Here is a 19,283-nt window from a genome sequence, read left to right on the forward strand (position 1 = left end):
ATGACCCCCAAAATTGGGCAACCCTGGGGTTCGAACCAAGGACCTTCCTGCTGTGAGGCAACAACCCAGTGCTTGTTGTTACAATTCAGTAGTTGCCTTCTGAAGCAGTTGCCTTCTTCCCACTCAGATTGATAATAACTGGTAACAGAGAAGCTGATCTGAGTTATTATCCTGGCATCACTTCACCTTGCCGTTATTTAGCATCCTATCTTTACTGGTGCAAACTGGGCCACTGATTTACACAAGGAACACGTTACCCAACTTAACGCTGCATTACTGGGGAAAAGTGACCGAGAATATTCTCCTTTGAGAATGAAATCGATTAGCGTGAATTAGATGTACTTAAGTTAATCCCTGTAGGGGAATTAAATGGTTGCAGTGGTAAAGTGAGTAAAATAGATTGCAACAACAATAACTAAAAAAAAAACAAGTATAGAAAAAATAGATATACATTGCATCGAGAAGCTATAAATTGGTTAATTAATAATGTGTGTGTGTGTGTGTGTGCATGTGCGTGTGTGTGTGTGCACGCACGCTCATTTGTTTCAGATACCGCAAGAAATCAACCTTCACCAACAAAAACTTTACAGAAGGTCGGTATAGGCCTCTATACAAATAAAGAGTGAATACACTGCATCAAATTCTAATTTTAACTGCTCGGCTTTTCTCATTTTCTCTCTAAATGCTGTTCTAAAAAACCTAGAATATCACTGCACAGAAAAAGTGAAACTGTCTCATTATTGGCAGTCTTCATACTTGATAAAATGGTGTTAACATGGAATTTTTACAGTGAATTTCAGATCTCTAAAGGGCCCCGGAGAGGACATCAAGGAGAAAAAACATTGAGGCCTCATTTTATTAATTTCTTCCCATGCTTGAGAAAAGTCGTGCCCATGTTCTATCAATTCCTTACCTTGTTCTAAATAAATTGCGTACTTGTTTTATCAACCCTTGACCTCCCAGTGTGAAATAGGTAATCAGTAGGGACCTAATTGCTCAGTCCACTCCCACCCGAAGCCTCTGCCGGTGTTTGCTGTGGATTGCCCACTTGCTACAGAATGTCCCCCTTAACAGGAATGCACATACATTCATGCCGGAACACTTCCTAAACAGTTTGTCGATATTCCCTGTGAATTTTAGCATTCCTTTTTTTGCTAGCAGCGCCAGATACATCGCCGTATTTTTCTGACATAGGCTGCTGTGTTTAAAGCTGAGTTTAAGCGGAAGTATTTTAAACTTCTTGAAGACAGCGACTCTCCTAAGTAACTTAGCACTTCAGTGACTGCCATCTCATTCATTCTCCTAGTGCTGGAGCTCATGGGAATATCAACGAATTGTTTTGGCAGTGACTTATATGAATGTATGCAGGCTTTCATGAAGGGGATGTTCTGCACCAAGGGGGCAATCCAGAATTAGTAAATTGACTTTTGTAATTAGAGTGTGAATTAACATCCGCTGCTGGCTGGGGTCATGTGGCTCTTCCATGCCCTCGCTTATAACTGGCCTTGATTGTGTGCATGAATGAGACTGAAACTGGGAATGCGTTAATAAAACAAGTGCATGATTTAATTAAAAGAAGGTCACAAATTAGTACCGTATTTCTGGGACTATAAGTCAATGTTGTTGTTGTTGTTGTTGTTGTTGTTTTTTAGTTAGTTTGTTAATTAGTTTGTCTGTTTGTTTTTTTCTTAACTCAGCTGGCTGGTCCTGTGATTTATATTCCAAAGCGATTTATATACAATCTAATTTTATGGGACGAATACAGTGCATTTCAAATAAGGTCACTAGATGGCAATGTTTAATCTTGTGACTCAGTTGAAAATACTAGCGTACTGATGCGCGGGCCGGATGGGTTTGGTTAAGCTTACTAGAACCGACAACGGGTTCTGGTGGGTGGGTCAAAAAGGGACAAAGCCGCGTTCCAAGTACGTTATGAATAACTTATAGAAACTCTGCGTGCACTAGGCAAGGCTGTGCATTACTACCCCACCTTCTCTTCCCTTCTTTCTGTCACTCTCTCAAACACACACACACACACACACACACACACACACACACACACACACACACACACACACGCAAGCAGCTTTATCATCAATATGCAATCATGGTTTTGATCATGGCATGTGTTTAGCGCATTGAGGCTTCATCTACGAGATTCCCCCCTAAGTGGTAGCTTTTGTTTACACCTTCAAAAGAAGAGGCTTTTGGGTGTGTGTGTGTGTGTGTGTGTGTGTGTGTGTGTGTGTGTGTGTGTGTGTGTGTGTGTGTGTGTGTGTGTGTGTGTGTGTGTGTGCGAGAGAGACAGAGAGACAGAGTTCATGTCTTGATGAAGGGTTACTTGTTCGGCTTATATTCAACAATAAAGAATACTGTTTGGAACAGTTAGTCTGTTTATTTAAAGCCTACACCCAGACACTATTAGGCTAATATACAATAGGTTATGCCTTGCAATCAGTTTATTATGCTGGGCAAAACAGCTCAAAAGCGAAACAGTACAACACTGCTCACTTTGCTGTAGCACAGGCTAAATTTGGAGGTTTGCGGGTCGGGTCTGGTTTGAGTGCTTAATTAACACATATAGCAGGTTGGACGGCTCAGAGTGACTCTTATAGCAGGTCGAGAGGGTGCGGGTATTAAAAAACCCTGACCCGCGCATCACTATTGTACCACCATATAAATGCGACTTATATACTGAGCAACTTTTTTTTTCTTCGCAACAAACACGTTTTTGCTGAGTGCAACTTCTACTACGGGGTGACTTGTAGTCTGGGAAATATGGTAATATAGGGAATGATTTAACTAAAATGAGGCGGCACTGTGGCGCTGTGGTTAGCGCGGTTGCCTCACAGCAATAAGGTCCTGGGTTTGAGCCCCGGGGTAGTCCAACCTTGGGGGTCGTCCCAGGTTGTCCTCTGTGTGGAGTTTGCATGTTCTCCCCGTGTCTGCGTGGGTTTCCTCCGTGTGCTCTGGTTTCCTCCCACAGTCCAAAGACATGTAGGTCAGGTGAATTGGCCGTACTAAATTGTCCCTAGGTGTGAATGTGTGTATGTGTGTCGACTCTGTGATGGACTGGCGGCCTGTCCAGGGTGTCTCCCCGCCTGCCAGCCGGGATAGGGATAGGCTCCAGCATCCTCACGTCCCTGAGTAGGATAAGTGGTTTGGATAATGGATGGATGGATGGATGGATGAACTAAAATGGGGGATGGGTTTAATAAGACCTGAGCATGATTTTTCCAAAATGTGGGAGTTAATTAATTAAACAACGCCATAAATTAGTAAAACGTGGAAACGAATTAATAATACATAGCCTCGCTATATTTTTTCTCCTCGATGTTCCCTCCATAGACACCATTGACTGTATTGCACCATCATTTATTTTCTCTAGCTGTTTCCACCTATGCTTTGAGTACTTGAGTGTGTGTGTGTGTGTGTGTGTGTGTGTGCACGCGCGCGTGCGTGTTTGTGTGCAAACGCACAAGTATGTTACTAGTAGTGAATAGCACTTTGAATTTGTGCTTCTTGTGTGTGTGTGTGTGTGTGCGTGTGTGTATGTGGCTGTGTCATGCTGCAGCCCCTGTGCTCTGCTGCGCTAGTGCTTTCAGGCTTTCTGACTGAAGATAACTATGATGTAATCATTTTCACCTCAGAGGAACTCCATGCTGAAGTGTGCTATGCCGAGTGTCTCTTGCAGAGAGCAGCACTAACCTTTCTTCAGGTGAGAGCCCATGTTTTCAATGAAGCAGCTCGTGTCGTGAGTCTGCGCTTGAGATTTATTTTAGTCATACATTCCTACCATGCTTTAGCATGAAAGGGATTTCTCTCTCCTTTGCCACTTATATCGCGCTCTCTCTCTCTCTCTCTGTCTCTCTCTCTCTCTCTGTCTCTCTCTCTGTGTCTCTCTCTCTCTGCCGTTCCAGGATGAAAACATGATCAGTTTCATCAAAGGAGGGATCAAAGTGAGGAATAGCTACCAGACATACAAGTGAGAATCTTTACATCTATCATGTTATGCTGTCATCTTTGACTACTTCACTTCAATGCTTACCCATTTCCCCCTCCATCCTTCTTTCACAATGTCTCTCTTTCTCAGCCTCCATCTTCTGTTTTGCCTTTTTTAAAACCTCCTCATCCATTCCCTTTACCTTCACTTCACAGGGAGCTGCATGCAGTCCTCCAGTCCACTGGCTACACTCACGGGGACAACCACGGCCATTTTGAGGGTGGTGTGAAGCTGGGGGTGGGCGCCTTCAACCTGGTGAGGAGTTGCACTCCCTGTTTATCATTACACCTCAGCCTCTTAGTTGTGGCAAGTAACTTCATGGGATTTTTATTCATCGGTGGGCACACGATGATGGGGGTTTCCCTGTACCAGGATCATTCCCATTGGTATTTGGTCCGCTGTCTTTCAAATGTTTGCATGTATTGTTTGAAGGCTTGTCTACGCTATCATGAAGTGCACTGCATTGTCCCCGTGTATCAAAATGCACACATCTTGGCCTGCAGTAGGCTAAAATATACCAAACAAAGGATTTCCAAAAGCAATTTCATGCAAGTTTGTTTTTAACCTAGTTGACTTTCTGCGGAAACCCCCTGACGCGGATATTTTACTTGTGGCCCAGAGCCAGGATACGTTGTCAAAATGTTCAATTGGAAACAAACCGTATCACAAGACTTAAAAGAAGGATGCAAACTCTAGGTGTGATGTGTGCCATTTATTTCCTGTTTCCTTTTCTTCTTGCAGATGATCTCCATGTTACCCACACGGACACTCAGGCTGCTGGAGTTTGTGGGCTTTTCTGGTAATAAGGTGAGCTCTTCTGACAGGCGAGAGCTAGTTATGGATGACATAAAGAGGAAACATAGCCATGGTTGACTGACAGGGAGAAGAGTTGTATAATGAATGTAGGTGTGGGGGGGTGAGGAGGCTTTAACAGGAGATACATTGTCCTGTGCTATGTTAGGCTATTCAGACTGTCTGTGTAGTAACTCTGGTGTGTGTGTGTGTGTGTGTGTGTGTGTGTGTGTGTGTGTGTGTGTGTGTGTGTGTGTGTGTGTGTGTGTGTGTGTGTGTGTGTAGGAGTTTGGTCTTCAGCAGCTCCAGGAGGGCTCAGCAGAGAACACATTCAGGTCCTTCCTGTGTAACATGCTATTGCTCTGCTATCATACCTTCATGAGCTTCATACTTGGTGAGGCAGGAGTGAACCACACATACATGCACACACACATATATGATATCAAAAACAACAGAAGGAGAGAGAGGCAAAGGTCTAAGCTCTATTTTTTTTTGGTTTTTCTCTTGCAGGCACTGGAGAGGGCGACGTGGAGGATGCAGAGAAACTACTGCAGCCATATCTCCAAAAGTATCCCAAGGTTGGCACACTTTAAACACCTTATATTAAGATATTTAATAATGATAATAAATCAAACTTATATAGCGCTTTTCTAACACTCAAAGTCACTTTACAATAAACGGGCTGAAACAAGACAACAGATAAACATAACACAGACATACAGGGGTGGATGGGAAGGGGGGGCTAAGAGAGGGAGAGGCGGCAGCCACACACGACGCCAGCAGTATTCTCCCACTTAAACAGTCACAAAAGGGCATTGATTTTCTGTAGGGGTTTACTCCCACAGCCTATTCCTCTCCCGAGGTATCCACTAGGCAGTGACACTGTTTAACCCATAGCTGGGGGCTGGTTCGTGGGCGTCAGGGAATATCAACACACTGGTGGGCCTGCGTACTGCGCGTCTAGGGGCCAGACCTCCTCCGAGTCCCTTGTAATTCAGCCAGGGTCCAACGTGTACCCAGTTACCGTGTGTCACCACGAGGAGGCGCTACATAGGGCTTGCTGTTGGAGAGGCTATGTACTGGCAGGGAGAGACTTACGCGCTCGGCTCTCCTGTTTGCATTTCTGCTAGCCAGCGATGAAGGCTGAGAGTGAGACGTGACAGGCACAGAACACTACACCAACACACTAGATGCCTCACAACAACCCCACTTCTTACACAAGAATTACAGACACACAAATTATTTACAGTTATTATCCCTGTTTTTATATGATCATATAAACAGATCTAGCTGTAACAGTAGTCGCCCCCCTGTTGTTGTGTTTTAAAAAGTAAACTGTGGGTGCCATCTTTCTCCATAGGGATCCATCTTTTTGTTTTTCGCTGGTCGAATAGAGGAGATCAAAGGCAACCTGGATGCTGTGAGTGCCAATCATCTCCAGCTCACCTGAAATGATTCTCTGGCAGTCAGCTCACAAGGCAGAGTTTTGCCTTTTATATATTAAGCACCTCTCAAATTATTTGTTTGTGTGTGTGTGTGTGTGTGTGTGTGTGTGTGTGTGTGTGTGTGTGTGTGTGTGTGTGTGTGTGCACATTAATGTGTGTCTTTATCTTTGTTTCCTGCAGGCTATCAACCGTTTCGAGGAGTGCTGTGAGGCCCAGCAGCAGTGGAAACAGTTTCACCACATGTGTTACTGGGAGCTGATGTGGTGCTTCACATACAAGAGGCACTGGAAGATGGCTTACTTCTATGCTGACCTGCTCAGCAAGGAGAACACGTGGTCCAAGGTGGGCAAAACCTCAGGAGTAATTTTTGGCATTGTGGGGCAGGAGGATCTGCATGCATACAGTACACGTCAGTCTCGTGGCACTCATTAACCATTAAACTTTCAGCATCTCTTATATATTCTCTGCACCATTGCACTTTATCACCTCTTATTTCACCTGTGTAAGTCAATCCTTGTGTATATAGTAGCTGAAGCTTGTTGTGTTGTAGTGTTGTTATTCTATGTTAAGTACACTGAGAAATCCACGAAACCAGAGTCAAATTGCATGTATGTGCAAACCCACATGGCCAATAAACTTAATTCAGATTCTGAACTTGTAAATGGATTGATCAAGTGAACGTGTCCAAAAACTGCAAGAAAACATGTGGAAGAACATACTTTAAGTTGCTTAGTTTAATGATAAAAATGGATTCTCTGTGTCAAAGGCAAAAATGGAGCATAGTCACATCTTTTCCCCCTCCTTGCAGGCTACCTATGCGTATATGAAAGCAGCCTACCTCAGCATGCTGACTAAGGATGACTGCCTGACATTTGGGGAGACTGAGCTAACTCTGTTCAGGTAGGAAGTGAAATTAAAACAGTCATCTACAGAGAATAATCTCTGCAACCACCATGAAACAGATAACTCATAGCCTCCCCGTATGTGACACAATATGACATCACCACCAGCATTTACTGCAAAGACATTTGAAATATATTGGTCAGGAGACGGAGCCGAGATGAGTAAATCCTGATGGGTGAGGTAATTTCTGACATGGTAAATTTCTTGGCACCTTAACCTTAAAGGTTTGCCCTAGCTAGAAAACTGTCACTGCCTTTGTTGACAGGAAGCTGATGTGTAAGTGCTATATAATATTGCCTGGGTTTGCTGGTCCTCCTTTAGTTCAAGTTGCAGTTCAGGTTCAAGTTTAAGCTTCTATTTTTAATTTGAACATAGTAGAAATTAGACTGGGTGAAATGTTCAAAGTAAGGAACACAAAGGATTTACATAAATGCAATACAGTTGCAAAAACTTCCAAAAGAGTGAATAACATATTAATTAGTAGGTATGTAAAGGAATTAGTTAGGGATTGGTATCCTCCTGCAATGAGTGAAATAAATCAAGAAGTGGGCCATTCACAAATTGAAATAATCTGCTTTATCTTTCTCTATTATACATGTATATAGTTAAACTTTCTTCCCCTCAACTATTATTCTTCAAGCTATCAACATGGGTATGAATAAATTGTGTCATAATACTCCCAGGCAGGTGCCGGGGCTGAAGCAGAAAATAGCAGGCAAGTCTTTGCCAACTGAGAAGTTTGCTATCAGGAAGGCCCGGCGCTACCTAGCAGAGAACCCAATTCCTCTTCCAGCTCCTCCTCTGGTCCGCAAGTCAATATTTCCTTAATTTTTCCCTTTTAAAATAATGAATGCAGAAGTTCTCAACTTCACCTGATGAGGTGAAAATTCAGTCTGTGTGTGTGTGTGTGTGTGTGTGTGTGTGTGTGTGTGTGTGTGTGTGTGTGATGTTTAGGAGATGATGTACATCTGGAATGGCTACACAGTGATCGGTAAACACAAAGACCTGACAGAGGGCATGCTGAAAACACTGGATGAAGCACAGGCTAAACTTGACAGCAGCCCAAGTAAATAAAAACACCCCAGTTCTTAACTCTGGCCTGTTAAATGAAACAAGTTCCTGACAGTTGTCAAGTACATAAAACCGATTTTCAACTGTGGTCAAGAGGAATTATTTATCATTATTATTTATCTGGAGTGAAACTCACAGTCATTTGCTAACAATGTGATCTGCTTGAGCTTACTCTAAAATACTTCAGTGCTAAAATGATATTTGACTTAGTTTGATTCCCCGTTAGAGCATTTCAGGCTGTAACTGCAATCAAATTGTCTGTAGATATCGTCACAAACGAAGATGCCGTGATTGAAATCCCAAAATAGCAATCTTTATGACTAGTCGTAGTGACTGGTCCTCCTGACTGTCTTGTGCTTTTGCCAGGGAATGAATTCTCCATAGACGACCAGTGTCTGGTGAGTCTGTTGAGGGGACTGTGCCTCAAACACCTGGGCCACCAGGAGGAGGCAGAGCACTACTTCACCCTCATCCTGTGCAAGTAAGCCACACACACACACACACACACACACACACACACACACACACACACACACACACATATATACACACACCTGCAATCACACAAGCATGCATAGGCCAAGCCAAGGAAAGCACATATGCAAAATTATATGCCCTATAAGTGAAATTATCCAATCAGTTACCATCTTTAAAAAAAAAAAAACAGTCTACGACCTATCTCATTTCTTTCACTTTTCACTCCTTTGAATTATGTTTTTTGGGTTTTTTTTGTGTTGTCTTGTATTGTAATGAATTCGGGGGCAACCACAGGAACTGCCGCAGCTGGGATGCGAACCCATAACTCCCGCACCGCGGGAGACATCACTAACCAGTCGACTAAAGGGTCAGACCCATTAGCCAAGGGCCAACGTGTCTACTTATCCATGCACATTACACTACCCCCCTCTTTTGGGAAAGTGCGTCAACGCAATTCCCACTTCTGACACCAATGTAGCGAATTCTGGGGGCAACCACAGCAACTGCCACAGCCGGGACGCGAACCTGTATCGCCCGCATTGCCCGCACCACGGGAGACATCGGTAACCGCTCGACTAAAGGGCCCGACCCATTAGCCAAGGGCCAACGTGTCTACTTATCCATGCACGTTACACTACCTCCCTCCTTTGGAAAAACGCGTCCGCGCGTATCCCACTTCTGACACCAATGTAGTGAATTCGGAGGGCAACCACAGGAACTGCCACAGGCGGGACGCGAACCCGTATCTCCCGCACTGCGGGAGACATCGCTAACCCGCTCGACTAAAGGGTCCGACCCATTAGCCAAGGGCCAACATGTCTACTTATCCATGCACGTTACAGCATAGTTGTGCCACTTTAAGCTCCTTTTACTTGGAAGCAGCTTTATCTACTAAGTCTCATTTTGGAATTTGTTCATGTTTTATCATTTTATCTGTTTGTCTCTTGTTTTACATTTTGGAACCCTGATTTTTAAAAAAAGTGCCATAAAACTGAAGGTTTAATTACTTTCTAACTTAACTAGCTTTCTTATGTCCTTTAGAATATGTCTTGCAATGGGTAAATGCTAATAAGCCAAGTCAAATAGTTTGTTCATGCTTTGTACTTGACAAATACAAGCAATGCTATATAGTCCTGATACTGAAACCCAGCGCACACTACGACAGTAGAGGGAAATCTTGCATTCATGTTGGATACACCTCCATAGCGGCTGCTTCGTTTTACATTGTCCACAGTGAGGCCCAGATTAAGTATGACCACTACCTGGTTCCCAATGCCCTGCTGGAGCACGGCCTGCTGTGTCTGGAGCAAGGCAGGACCGATGAGGCCATCAAGCTCCTGGAGACAGCAAAGTAAGTGTCCACATTAAGTCACATCTGCACATAAAGAAACATGCTGTTGTTAGACCAGATAGTTCAGATATGATCCACTAACTCTATAGTTTGATGAAACATTAACGATGTTGTAGATTGGAACTATATACTTATATCTAAATTTTGAGCAATGCCTGTTCCAGGCATCCATGTAACGCCAGTGGGTTCAGATTAAAAATTTGAAATGAAAGACCTCATGGCACAAGGCTAGGTTACATTTGATCTGTTTTCTTCAAGCAGTTGTCGAGAATTTCTTGGATCAGTGAAATACAATTTAAAGACACAGGAAGTAACTGTAAAATTTTACAATGGTCATCGAATAATCAATAATGCTTTCCTCTCTTTTAGGCAAAATTATAAAAACTACTCCATGGAATCACGGACACACTTCCGTATCCAGGCTGCTTTACACAAAGCCAAGGGCACTGGGGAGAACGGGATCCACATGCCCTCTAGCCCCTAGTGCCCAGAGGAGGGCGCACCAGACTAGAGGCAGCATCCTGTTCCTGACATCCCACAATGCACCACTCAGCCCAACCCAATGCAGTGCCAGGTCGAGGAGTCGGGGTGAACCCAACAGAGCCAGCCCCGCGAGCACTAGACCCGATTTCAATATGGTGGCTACTGTTGGCTCTCATCTAGCTCAGAATATATCTGACTAAATCTAACCAATTTTTGAAAAAAGTGAAAGTGAAAAGTGATAGTCTAGAGATGAGTAAGTCTCCTAACTGGGGAGCTAAATATAAAAAAAGCAATTAAAAATATTCTAGCACGGGGTGCCTCTGTAACTGAATAGTTACAGTGCACACCACATGGACACAACGTCACCGGTTCAATTCTAGCTGGCGACCTATGTTGCATGACATACCCCTCTCTCTTGTCTTCATTTCCTGTCGACCTCTTGTCTGATAAAGTTAAAAACACCAAAACACAATCTTGAAAAATATTCTCGCATGATATATGGACTTGTGTTGTGTTTCTTAGACAGTTAAAGTTGGTTGGGTGATATATAATCATGTAATGATAAATTAAACAGTTCTGTCTAAAAGTGAGCTACATTTAGCTAGATATATTCTGAGCTAGATGTGTGCTAACACGTATCTGTCTTGTTGAAATCAGATTAGTTCTCAGTGAGTACCAAACATCACATTAACCAAACACGGACACTAACTATACACAGCCAGCAGCAAATATTTGACAAGCCAGCCATCAAGATGTAACAGTAAAATTGCACCATTTTATTGAAAGTAATTTTCATTTGCAAAATTTGATACAGCACCACCTAAAACGACATCACACAACACAATATGGTTAGATACAACATAACACAACCCAATGCATTGTCCACAGACTGACTTCTATTCTGCCCCTCTGCATAGGACATATTTTGGTTTGCAGGTTTAAAAAAAACCAAAAACAAACTACAACAAGAACACAGCCAAATAGGATATGACTTTTTAATGTCTGAATTTGCTGTTCCACATGACATTCCATTTATTTATTTTGTCTCATCCAGAAATTCATTTTAACATAATACTTTTCCTTGAACAATGTTGTAACCTACAAAAAATAGCAACTCTTAATGGAATGCTTGTAACAGTCTTCCTGTAAGGGACTGTTCCCGCCACTAAATTCTTGTCATATTCACAGACCCAAACACTGACCCCTGCACAGGATTATATAAAGCAGCCAGTCTTGCAAAATCTGCATAGTCGACGTATGTCTGTTTGACTGGGAGAGTATTTTGTGTGTTTATTTATTAACTACAAATGGCGCATTCTAGGAAAAAAAATGTCCCGTTTTAAGAGGACAGATGCATGTGTCTTTTAGAAAGGCAGACTCCCTCCTTTTCTCCTGCTGGCGTGTGGGACAGGCTCCAACGGTACTTGAGTTTGAACAAACAGGCCATTCAGGCATACAGGCGAAGGAACTGCTTGCTTGTCAGCCTGTTGCATCTTTATTAAGGAAAGACAGATTGAGCGACAGCCACTTGCTTTATTAACTACTACTCCATCAGCCACAGTAAACTAGAACAACCTACAGAATAAGTTATACTTCATAGATCCTGTGCATCAAAAAGTAAGCTGAATATGACCAATGTTTATTCCAGATGATTGCAATAAGTCAAAGAAATGTAGTAAGGCAAAAAAGGGGTCACATGTCCTCATGTTGTTTAGTAGGTTTTTGAAGTTGTGTGTTCAACAGACTATCTTAAGCCCAATAGTTCAAATGATCTCTCAAGTGATGGAATTAGAACTCTGTTGATTTATTCATGATTAGACTAAGGTTTGGGTTTAAGGAAATGACCAGAGTCAATTTTAGACTTTTTTTTAAATGGTGGAGGAAATATATGCTTTACAATGTTTAATAAACAATTTTAATGTGGATCTTACTGAAATGACAAATCAAACAACTTTTTCAGATTATATTCTGTTTACCTTTTGTTTTGTTTTCTCTTTGGTTTTATTGATATGATGAGACTTCCATCAGATTTAATGGCACTGTGATGTTAATGGTCAGCGTATAGTATTGGGCATGGCAAATACTGAGCAGAGTATTATTCCTGTACATACTGATTGTTTCTTTTGTAATTTAAAAGAAAAGGATCAAATAAGTAACTCAAATCCCCCTTTGTGTTGTTTGCCTTATTGTGTTCATTCCTCTATTTCTCTTAGCACAATCAGCTGCACAAAGCATGCTTATGTACACTATAAAGTGGCATATTTCACTTAACAAAATAACATTACTAACAAAGCTTTGCACACATTGTGTCCGGTGGGATTTTTTCATTTTGTTGACGACAGCCACGAAGAACGTGGTATAGTATTGTACAGCCACCACGTCTCATTAAGAATGCTAATAGCGAGGATCAAATTCAGTCAAATACGAAGAAAACCTTGACAGAATGCGTAACATCCGATATGTTGAGGCCTATCCGTTTCAGTGAGATGGACCTGAGCTTGAAAGACCTTGTATCAGTTTGTTATCTGTGTTTATGTTTTTAGCAGACGGCAATGTGATCGCCACTCTGATTGGCGCTGAGGCAGCGTGCCCGTGACGTAAGGTGTAGCTCATTGGTCCGCATTAAAAGGGGCGGCGATTCGTGTTGCTACATCATCACCTTCTCTCGTTCATGAGCTTTAATGGGGAAAGTCCCTGTCATGGGGTGCAAAACCAGTGTAGGGGCAATTAGGTTCGTCATTTTGGGTGCGAAATACCGGTAACTTCGCCGCTGAGGGTTTTTTTTGTAGGACCGCGAATTTCTTTTTTTTGTGGGCTTATTTCATTCGCGTGAGCTGGCGAGCAAATGTTCGTTTTGCGAGTGCTAGCCAGTGTTAGCAAGCTAGCTCTTTGTGCTGGTAACTGAATGATGTTTTGTTTTTGTTGAACCGAGCCGCTCTCCCGTCGCCTGGGAGAGGACATTTCTAAGTGTATGGAAAACCCCCAGTAGATCGAGTTTGCCTCATGCGTAATTACTGAACTGTTGGTGAAGGTGGCCCTTAGAATCGACTATTTGTAAAGTGACATCGACAGGGGAAAGAGTTTGAAGAGGACGGAGATGGGAAACTGTCTAAAATCTCCGACCTCGGATGATATTTCTCTGCTGCACGAATCTCAGTCCGACCGAGCCAGTTACGGAGACGGAGCTGACCCCGATCAGGAGCCACCGCCTCCTTACCAGGTAACTTGGATCAACTGTGTGCCAAACGAGCAGTTCATGTTTTGTCATAACGTTGATGAACTTGTGATGCTCAATTTGGTGATGCGTTTAAGATCTGACACAGCTGGTTCATTTTCTCTTGTTCTTTTACTCTGCTTTAAGCAAGAAAAGAAAAGGAAATGACATAAAAACATGCAAACAAACGACATGTAAAGATCGGCCTAGTTAGAGTACAACATCATCAGGCAACGTCAATAACCCAGCCCATTGACCCTGTCCCGTAATCCTCTTTGTTCTGTCTGAAGGTCATTTTCATTGTTATTAAAGCACTACAAGTGAATAAAATCACAATCTTCTGCTTAGCACAGTGGATCTTGCATTATCCGTTCAAGTTCAATAATGCTGATAAAATAAAACAGTCCCATAATGTCTTATTAACATCTTATGCTTAGTGGTATAAGGTCTATTTATTCGACATATCCCGGGGAGATATTTTGTAACAAAGCAGAAAATGTAGGCTATTTGCATGATCCAATCTGAAGCCCCACATAATTCTTTTAAAATGCGAGTTTTGTAGCTTTATAAAGGATTGACTGTCAAAACTTTCTTAGCTGTTTCTATCTGTGACCTCCCCAGAGCGAGAAATGGATGTCTTTTGTTTGGTATCTTTATTTCAGAAAGGGACCACTCACATACATACAAGGCCCCACTGTAACTATATGGTCAGGTTTATTTGTACAGCCCTAAAATCACAGTTGCAACCTCAGAGGACTTTACATACACGGTAAAAAAAAACTGCTAGATACAGACAGTGGACAGCACCGTCTACCATTACGCCATTGATTGGGATGAGGAAAAAACTCCACAGAAATGTGTTTTAGGAAAATAAATGGGAGAAACCTCAGGAAGTGCATCAGAGGAGGGATCCTCTTCCAGGAGGGATAGGTGTGCAATAGGTTCTGAGTGAGCAAGAAAGATAATGCAGTAACAGATTTGAAAATAAAATATATAACAAAAATGACCTAGTGATAATGAGTTGTTTTCCCAATTCGAATCGATCTTCATCATAATAATCTGATTATCAATTCATTTAATCCCTGTGATGGCCTGGCGGCCTGTCCAGGGTGTCTCCCCGCTTGCCGCCCAATGACTGCTGGAATAGGCTCCAGCATCCCCGCGACCCCGAGAGCAGCATAAGCGGTTAAGATGGATGGATTAATCCCTGAATCGATCTTTTAAATTTTTTCCCCTCCGTTGACGGTGTGAAATGGAAATTACAGACTGAAAACTGCTTTGGGGTCAATTCTTAATGTAAATATGAATATTTTTAATTATACACCAGGTTAGAGAGTTCCTTGTACAATTTATAGCATTAGCTATCTGAGAATCTTTCATATCCAAGAAAAATTAGTATTGTAACTGAAATATCCCTAACTGAATCAATATTGATTTGAATCGATTCAGAAATTGAATCAATTCGGGACCTTGTGAATCAATTTGATTTGGGAAATCAGTGGCGATACCCAGCCCTAGAGTTAGGCTGAGTGGACACTGGGACAGCGCTGTATGCACATGAAACATAACACATCCACCACAAATATCACCAGAGAACAACACCATCCCATGCACCAGCCAAGTGGCATGGAACCCTGGAACACAAAGACGAGAGGTGTCATAACTACAGCAGAAAAACTTGGGCACATCATTAACACAGGTGGAGACAGAGTGCAGAGTAATGCCAGTGATTAGTTTGCTTGGCATTGCCTCTGTATGGTTAACTGGCCATTTTGTAGGTGTACTAATCCTGTGGTCAATCAAATTAGCATGACAGATGTGTTTTGATATTCAGTTTTTGCTCCTTTTCTTCATGAATGTAAAAATAGCAGTTATAGATTAATGGTGTTTCGGGCATGAGATAAATTGCTGAAATGTACTAGCCAAATGGAATAAGGGAAAGCAGTATGCTAGCTAATTGCATGTATATGTGCTAAATTCAGTATAATCTTTCAAATCTACCTACCAGATACACAAACAATTTCTTGCACCTTCCTTCACGCAACATTTGTTCTGCCAGTGGCCCTATATACCGGCGTAGAGGGACCATAAAGTAAGGGAAATTTCAAAACTGCTATAACTGTCTTTTAAAAGACATGTTGACTGATGGCATTTGGCGAAACAATGCATTACTTTAAATAAACCTAAACTTGTCCTGCCTTGCAAACATTGCTCTTATTTTCAGAAAGCAGAATCAATCTAAAAAAAAATCCCTACCTCTTCTGCTGCCCTCGCATGCTTGGACTACGCCCCTAGCTATCCCATTGTGCTCCGCACAGAATACTGCTTACATCCCATAGAGAGTAAATAGGTGGAATTGATCCCCTGGCAAACTGCAGTCAATGGCTCATCACGGTGAGCATGATGCATAACCTCAGCTGTCACAAATGGTGAAGTCATTGGCAAAAGGCATGTAAGTCTCAAGACAGGCCAAGGCCTGGTCAGTGGCAACAAAGAATTCACCACAGACAGAAAGAAATCTTATTTCCCAGTCACCACACTGTCAAAGGCTGCCCAAGCTGTAGTCCTGGAAGAAGAGAATAAAAGAGGAAGCATGCAACAGGCATATTCGTATACTTCTTGTCTCATTATTATGCTGAGGCCATAATGACGCTACTGTGTGCCACGCCGTACCAACAGAATCTTGTGCACGTATATTGTTTGTTTCCGTTACCAGTTGGAACTGAAGTCAGAATGATGGAAGTCCCTAAGAAAAAACTACAATGATTACAACAAATGACTCCATGCAACGGCGTCCATCTATGTAATACACATATAATGTTTATCCTCCATTGACCATAACAATGATTCAGACAGTTTTGTTTTCTGATAGATAAAGACAAATGCTTGCTTGCTTGCAGTATGCAAGATAGGGTCAGTGCAGGGTGTAATAATGGCGCCATGGGATACTATCGTCACTGTACCAGATGTGGCATCACTGAATGTGATGTAAAACCAATCATTGAATGCCCATTGAATTATTAAACCCTTTCATTGCCATGATCAGGCCATGTTCAGCATGGTTATCAAAACATGGTTAAAATCAAGAAATGGGCACAATTTGGAATCATTCCACGGCATACCATGTGCTAATGGAAATGCAATCAGAATAGTTTCTTGGAATGGTTTCAGCCAATGTTGTGGAAAAGCACCAATAGGATTATTACATTCATACAGACAAATGGATGGTGGACTAGAAGAGTGCAATAGCACTGAGGGACAGCAGGGGAGACCCATTTATACTGAGACCCTCCCAGAAAGGTTGATTAAAGTTTCAACAAAGCCCACTAACTCAGAGGTATAAGTTCAATCAATCAATCAAGTTGCATTTTATATAGCACTTTTCTAGCTGCAACAGCCACTCAAAGCGCTTTACATTTCTGGTCAAATCTGAATTTCAGACACCTGTTATAATAAAACACAAGCCGTTTTCTGTACAATCGCTATCTATTTCATTCAAGTCAAATGATAATGAGTTCAAGTCAAGTTCAAGTCAAATGATAATGAAAACTAGAGGAGTGCACTCAGCAGTAGAGTGCAGATCCCCACCAGGCATTCGTATCTCCTTCTCCGTTGCTTGGACTTGGTGACAAACCACCCCTTTTTTCACTTAACGGGAGAAGGGAAAATACATACACACACGGACAGGAAAAACTGTTTTTCCCATTATAAAATGTCTATGCAGTGTCCAAGTTGATTGAGTGGGAAATATGGGGGGGGGGGGGGTTAATATGCATTGCTGAAGCTAAAAAAATCTACCTAATAATAAGGGTTTTGCCTGTCAGTCTGTGGATGTGCAGCCTCCTAGGTGGACCCTCGCATGAAAGCAACCATGTCTGACATGAAATGACAGAGATTAGGCTATCATAATTTAAAAGCCCTTATTAAAAGACTTAAAACAACATTTAACCATTGTGGTTTTCACAAAATGAATTAAGGTGAATGGCTTCTCTGCTGATTGACTTTTATTCACAAAACAATGGTAAGAAAACACAGCTCAGCCATAGGAAATGTTTTATTGTAGCTACTGAGATGATTTCCAGCTGTGACTATGATAAGTCCTACTTTTGAAATTTTATTTTAATAGTGGCGTTTTAACATTGGAGACTATGGCACTTCCGTGTGGCAGCAAGGTAAATAAGGTGAATGATTTTTTGTTCATCCAGTGTTCCTCCAGTTCTCCTGTGCTGAAATCATCAGTGAATCATTTTCTGACTTGTGAAATACCATCGACTTCTCGTTTACTTTCAAGACTCACAGCTGAATACATAATGATTTAGTTCTGACACTGTCGCTACTCATTCTGACTCAACTGTAGATGTGAGTTGTGTATGCGCACGGTTGGCTTAGATCAGGCAGCAACAGAGAGCAGCGTTGGTTGAACGAGCTAGACTGAATGAAGAGAGGGAGCAGTGATAGCGAGAGCAAATGTTGAAGGTTTTGAATCACTGAAACCATAAGAGGTTCTTCATCATACACTCATAACTGCACAAAAAAATATTAGGCTGATAGGTCCAGTAGTTACACACTCAAACCCACACATGCAAACCCACACATACACATGCAACCAAATATATAATCCCTTCCAGGCTACTGCCTGGCGGAGATCTTAACTAAGTGTATAGGTTTGAAGGAAATTACAGAATCAGCCTCCTTATTGACGGGGAGACTCTCCAAGGCAAAGGGGCATGGTAAGAAACCACTCTTCAAGCCACTGAGGTCTTTTTGGATCAGAAAATAGAGAAGAGGCCATTGCCTTGGTATTGGAAGGCACGTGATACATAAGGCCTTTAAGCCAATGTAGCATTTAGTATATTACTTGAAAATAAGGATCTAGCATGGAAAACGACCTACTGAATAAAGGCTTAGATGGGTATAATGTGATTTTTATATATATATAAAAGGGATTCAAGCAGTTGTATCCTTTACAGTCTGGAGATTTTTAGTGCTAATAATGTGGCAGGCCAGAGAAAGGGGCTTTGCATTAATCTAGTCTGGATGAAACAATTGTGGTAATTAAGTAGTTAAAATTTTAGCAATGCTTGAGGTTGAAAAAAGCAGTCTTGACGATTTCATTAATGTGTAACTAACTCAAAAGAGTCAAAAGCAACTACCAGACTTTTGATTGAGGAACTCCTACGTTATCAGAATCAGAAACACTTTATTTGTCATTTAATTTCATGCACTTGTACACATGAAATGAAACAAAACATTGTTGCCCACAGCAGTGCAACACAAAGACAAAAACACATATCCAAAAACTACAAGAATACATACAGCCAAACTAACACATATCTAAACTAAAAAAAAAAATCACTGTCCAGGAGAACGAACGCCAGCCAGGATGACTGTTGGAACTGCTGGTCTGCATGGGCTAGCAGTTAGCTTAGCCTGCCCTGCTTCAGGCACAACTCCAGGCAGGGCCGTGGTCTCTGGGCCCACAGGATGTAGCAGTTCAAGCTCTCCCAGCCGATCCAGCGCCAGCTCTCCCAGCCATCAAATGAA

The 19,283-nt window shown here is 42.0% G+C and overlaps 2 protein-coding genes across 4 annotated transcripts in view; both read left to right on the top strand.

Annotated features, from left to right (window-relative positions):
• The window catches only part of ttc39a (tetratricopeptide repeat domain 39A), a 77,123-nt gene extending 64,432 nt beyond the window's left edge, over positions 1 to 12,691 (top strand). For 2 of the 3 annotated variants that reach the window (XM_056276217.1, XM_056276218.1), the window contains 15 exons: positions 550 to 593; positions 3,651 to 3,718; positions 3,921 to 3,985; positions 4,159 to 4,258; positions 4,745 to 4,810; positions 5,081 to 5,189; positions 5,306 to 5,373; positions 6,156 to 6,215; positions 6,421 to 6,582; positions 7,049 to 7,140; positions 7,827 to 7,947; positions 8,098 to 8,209; positions 8,581 to 8,695; positions 9,926 to 10,042; positions 10,412 to 12,691. In XM_056276217.1, coding sequence (XP_056132192.1) covers positions 550 to 593; positions 3,651 to 3,718; positions 3,921 to 3,985; positions 4,159 to 4,258; positions 4,745 to 4,810; positions 5,081 to 5,189; positions 5,306 to 5,373; positions 6,156 to 6,215; positions 6,421 to 6,582; positions 7,049 to 7,140; positions 7,827 to 7,947; positions 8,098 to 8,209; positions 8,581 to 8,695; positions 9,926 to 10,042; positions 10,412 to 10,526 — 1,414 coding nt within the window. In that variant the 3' untranslated portion in view covers positions 10,527 to 12,691. The remainder of the gene's footprint in view (positions 1 to 549; positions 594 to 3,650; positions 3,719 to 3,920; positions 3,986 to 4,158; positions 4,259 to 4,744; positions 4,811 to 5,080; positions 5,190 to 5,305; positions 5,374 to 6,155; positions 6,216 to 6,420; positions 6,583 to 7,048; positions 7,141 to 7,826; positions 7,948 to 8,097; positions 8,210 to 8,580; positions 8,696 to 9,925; positions 10,043 to 10,411) is intronic. The other variant, XM_056276219.1, reaches the window with a different exon arrangement.
• Positions 12,692 to 13,207: 516 nt separating this feature from the next.
• rnf11b (ring finger protein 11b) overlaps positions 13,208 to 19,283 on the top strand; it is a 37,187-nt gene continuing 31,111 nt past the window's right edge. Inside the window, exon 1 of the mRNA XM_056276225.1 lies at positions 13,208 to 13,745. Coding sequence (XP_056132200.1) covers positions 13,623 to 13,745 — 123 coding nt within the window. The 5' untranslated portion in view covers positions 13,208 to 13,622. The remainder of the gene's footprint in view (positions 13,746 to 19,283) is intronic.

Source organism: Lampris incognitus, chromosome 3 (assembly GCF_029633865.1).
Source record: "Lampris incognitus isolate fLamInc1 chromosome 3, fLamInc1.hap2, whole genome shotgun sequence".
NCBI classification, from domain to species: domain Eukaryota; kingdom Metazoa; phylum Chordata; class Actinopteri; order Lampriformes; family Lampridae; genus Lampris; species Lampris incognitus.